Source organism: Vollenhovia emeryi, unplaced genomic scaffold (assembly GCF_000949405.1).
Source record: "Vollenhovia emeryi isolate VEMERY1.0 unplaced genomic scaffold, V.emery_V1.0 DF939721.1, whole genome shotgun sequence".
In the NCBI taxonomy this organism is placed as follows: Eukaryota; Metazoa; Arthropoda; class Insecta; order Hymenoptera; family Formicidae; genus Vollenhovia; species Vollenhovia emeryi.
In genome coordinates, this window is record NW_011966645.1 from 1 (window position 1) to 3,918 (window position 3,918).

General features: G+C 56.9%; 2 protein-coding genes across 2 annotated transcripts in view; one reads left to right on the forward strand and one right to left on the reverse strand.

The window, feature by feature from the left end:
• The first annotated feature begins 678 nt into the window (after positions 1-678).
• Positions 679-2,271, forward strand: LOC105556897. Its single transcript, XM_012004008.1, has 2 exons — positions 679-1,722; positions 2,065-2,271. The coding sequence occupies exons 1-2, from the start codon at positions 679-681 to the stop codon at positions 2,269-2,271; spliced, it is 1,251 nt and encodes a 416-aa protein (XP_011859398.1).
• Positions 2,272-3,282: 1,011 nt separating this feature from the next.
• Positions 3,283-3,918, reverse strand: part of LOC105556898 (uncharacterized protein K02A2.6-like) — a 3,713-nt gene continuing 3,077 nt past the window's right edge. The window contains exon 2 of the mRNA XM_012004009.1: positions 3,283-3,899. Coding sequence (XP_011859399.1) covers positions 3,283-3,899 — 617 coding nt within the window. The remainder of the gene's footprint in view (positions 3,900-3,918) is intronic.

Consider the following 3,918-nt stretch of genomic DNA (forward strand, 5'->3'; position numbering starts at 1 on the left):
TGTGTGTGTGTACTAGCGCGTCGCGATCAGCTGATGGCAGCGTCGTCGCGGGCGCTCTTGCCGTAAGCGCCCGCGACGACGGTGAGCCGCGCCGCTCCTGCCTGCCTGTAGTATCTGGCCCGTCATTCGATATCTTTTCCTCTTTATAATTCAAAAATTAAGCTTCGGAGAAAATTTTGCAAGAGGAAAAATCATTTCAGAATTAAGTTTAGAATACGACATTTTAAGGACAAGTGGTTGTTCTGAATCACCCTGTAGAGGGCGGTGAGAGTGAAGGCCTGCACGAAAGGCAATATGGCTTTCGTGAGAACCGTTCGACGGTAGACGCCATCAGATTCGTGAAGGCCCACGTTGAGAGGGTGACGGCGGGGGGGGGGGGAAGTGGTGCTCGCGGTAGCACTGGATATCGCGAATGCTTTTAACTCCCTCCCCCATGCAACCATCCCCAGGAGGGCACTGGTGACCTAGGGGTGCCGACGTACCTGAGAGGGGTCATTAATAAGTACCTCTCGGGGAGGACAATATCCTGCAAGGACCGAGAGAACGCGACCAGGTCCTGGAACGCGGAAAGTGGCGTCCCGCAGGGCTCGGTCCTAGGACCGGTCCTGTGGGACGTTGCGTACAACAAGGTGTTGGAGACGGCCCTCCCCTCGGGGGCGGTGTTAGTGTGTTACGCTGATGACACACTGGTGCTCGCCGAGGGGAGGAGCTGGGAGGAGGCCCACCGTCATCGCCAACATCTTGGTGGCATGCACGGTCCGGGCCATCAGTGGACTGGGCCTCAAAGTGGCGGCTGGGAAAACGGAGGCGGTATTCATGCATGGAGGGAACCATGGGCCGCCCCCGGAAACCCACATCGTTGTGGGGGACATGCGCATCAGGGTAGGATCCCACATCAAGTATCTGGGCCTACTCCTGGACGAGAGGTGGCGCTTCGGGGATCACATCCTGAAGCTGGCCCCCAGGTTGGACGCGACGGCGAATGCCTTGTCGCGTCTGATGCCCAACCTGGGGGGCCCCAGCGGGAGAGTAAGGCGCCTGTACGGAAATGTGCTACACTCCATAGCACTGTACGGAGCGCCGATCTGGGCGACGGCAGTGAGTGCTGACAGGAAGGCGCTGGCGACGCTGCGGAAAACGCAGAAACGTATGGCGGTCAGGGTCACGCGTGCGTATAGAACCGTGTCGCACGCGGCGGCCACACTCCTGGCTGGCATGCCCCCGGTGGACATATTGGCGGAGGCGTATACTTGGGCCTACGAGAGAATCGCTGGGTTGAAAGCCCAGGAAGTCCCGGTAGCCGGGAAGGTAAGGAGAGCGATCAACGCTCAGGCGAGAAAACGGGCGCCCGACAGATGGAAGGAGACGTTAGCCAAGCCCGGCTGGGGCCGGCGAACAGTGCAGGCCATCCTTCCACACATGGAGGGGTGGCTCGACAGGACGTGGGCCAGAGCGTCCTACAGGACGTCGCAGGTGCTCACCGGACATGGCTGTTGCGGTCAGTACCTGCGGCGCATAGGAAAGGAGGCAGCACCAAGCTGCCATCACTGCGGAGATGAGGAGGATACGGCGCAGCACACGCTGGAGGCATGCCCGGCGTGGGCTGTGCAAAGACACGCGTTGAGAGAGACCATAGGAGAGGACTTCTCGCTCGAAGCGGTTGTAGGGAAGATTGTGCGAGAGGAGAGCGCATGGAGTGCGTTCTCCAGTTTCTGCGAGGGGGTAATGCTCCTCAAGGAAAAAGCGGAGCGCATCAGGAGGGGGGAGGCGGACCCCCCCCCCCCAGGATGGGCAAGGAAGGGCCGGTGCGCCACCTCAGAGGAGGAGACGCGTACCGGCACACCTAAGAGAATGGTAGTCCAAGGGAAGGGGGGTGGGATTCGTGGGACGACTGGCCCCGGCCGTAAGGACCTCCCCCCCTTCCCCGGGTGGACTGCAACATGGGAAGGAGTCCCTGCTGAGCGGACAGCCGACCGGTAAGGTCGGAGAAGAGGGGTGTTCCCTCTGCCAGGCGTCTGGGGCCCGCCATAGAATAGGCCCGGGGTATCTCCTGCCTGTCGTAAGAGGCGACTAAAAGGAGAATCTGGGACGGCAGAGGGAGCCCAGGGGGGAGTCGGGGGCCGAGGACCCCAGGCTCACCAGCCCCCACCAACAACCAGGGGGCGCGGCGGGGGCCCGGTGGCACCCCCGTCGCGGCGCGACCAAGCGCCAGAAGAACGCCCAACTAAAGGTGAGGCTCCAATTAGGAGCCAAGAGGGGCGCGCCATGTAAACGGCGCGCGGCGCCGAACCGACCGGATGTAATGTGTCACAGTACCCGGTCGGTTCAACATGGCGCTGGGAAGACCACCCCCGGTGGGTTTAGTGAGGTAGGCGCCCTCCATTGTACACCGGCCCTGGGTAGCAAATTGACCAGGGTTTGGGGAGGGCGAGTCCCACACACCCCCTCGCCCCGTCCCAGCGGGGCGAGGGGACGGTCCATGAGGATTCCCCCGGGTTACAAAAAAAAGGCTGATATAATAATCGTACGGCAAATGTAATATCAGCCTTAGGACGAAGGCATGAAAAACATAATATTATAGACATGAAAAAAGTAAGATTATGCAGTAACCGACGTAGGAAGCAAATAACCACACGGGGATGCCGAAGGTAGATATTTATTCGAGGGCCGCAAGCTCGCGGCAGGGAGGAGGGGCGCCCGACGGTCTCGATGGTCGAACGACGACTGACTCACATTTAGTCTACGCGGCTACCACCTATCTCTAGTACAATCGGCTAGCGGAGAGCGACGCGGCGCGGTTACCGCACCCTCCCCCTCTATATTTCATTTCGCACCATAGCTCATACAATCTCTCGTAGCATCTTAACATTTACGCGGTTAATGTAGAGGTTTTTCTTTTCGACCCTAGTCCGTAGATTGTTGTCGTACCTGGATGCGCGCCGACACTCGGCTCGGCTGGCCCCCCTTCTCCCTTACCTCCAAGCGCTCTCGCTTCTGCTTCGCACGCAATGAGCTGGTTGGCATGCCTTTTCCAGCGCAATCCATCTGCTGTATTTACCTCGTACGTGATACCCGCAACCACTTCTCTTGCTATCTTCGCTACCGCCCAATTCTCACCTCCCCCTCTATAATCTTTTGCCATTACTGAATCTCCGATTTTAAACATGACTTTTCGCGATCCATGTTGATTTCTTACTTCTCGCTCTTGTTGTAACTCTACACGCGATATTGCCGGCGGCGGCCGCAGTACGGAAAATCTGTTTTTTATCTCTCTCCCGAGCATTAGACTTGCTGGCGTTCTTTGTGTGGTGGGGTGAAGCGACGTTCTATAGTTGAATAGGAATTGTTGGATTGCGCTTTGTAGAGGCATGCTATCCCCCACCATGCTTTGACTTTACGCTTGATTGTGTCTACTAGGTTTTCGGCCGCTCCGTTGGTGGCCGGGCAGTGTGGGGGCGACGTACTATGTCTTATGTTACCTTTTTTAATCATCGTTTGGAATTTATCTCCCCTGAATGATGAAAAATTATCCGTAACCACATGCGCCGGGAACCCGAACTGCGAAAACATCCGCTCAAATATTGCAATTATGGTTTCTTCGCGCATGTTAGGCACTACAAAAATTTTGGGCCACTTTGAATGACTGTCTATCACAACCAGTACCATCTTCCCAAATAGCGGCCCCAAAAAATCGGCATGAATTCTGTGCCATGGTGTTAAGGGCCATGGCCACGGTGTGAGCGGGACTTTAGGCGGGTTTTTTCGCAATTTGAGGCAAGATTTGCATTTTCGGGTTATCATTTCAATGTCTTCGTCGAGTTTTGGCCACCACACGTATGACCGAGCTGACGCTTTCATCCGAAAACCTCCAAAGTGGCTGTGATGCAGCTCGTGCAAAACTAAATGGTAAATGTGCAT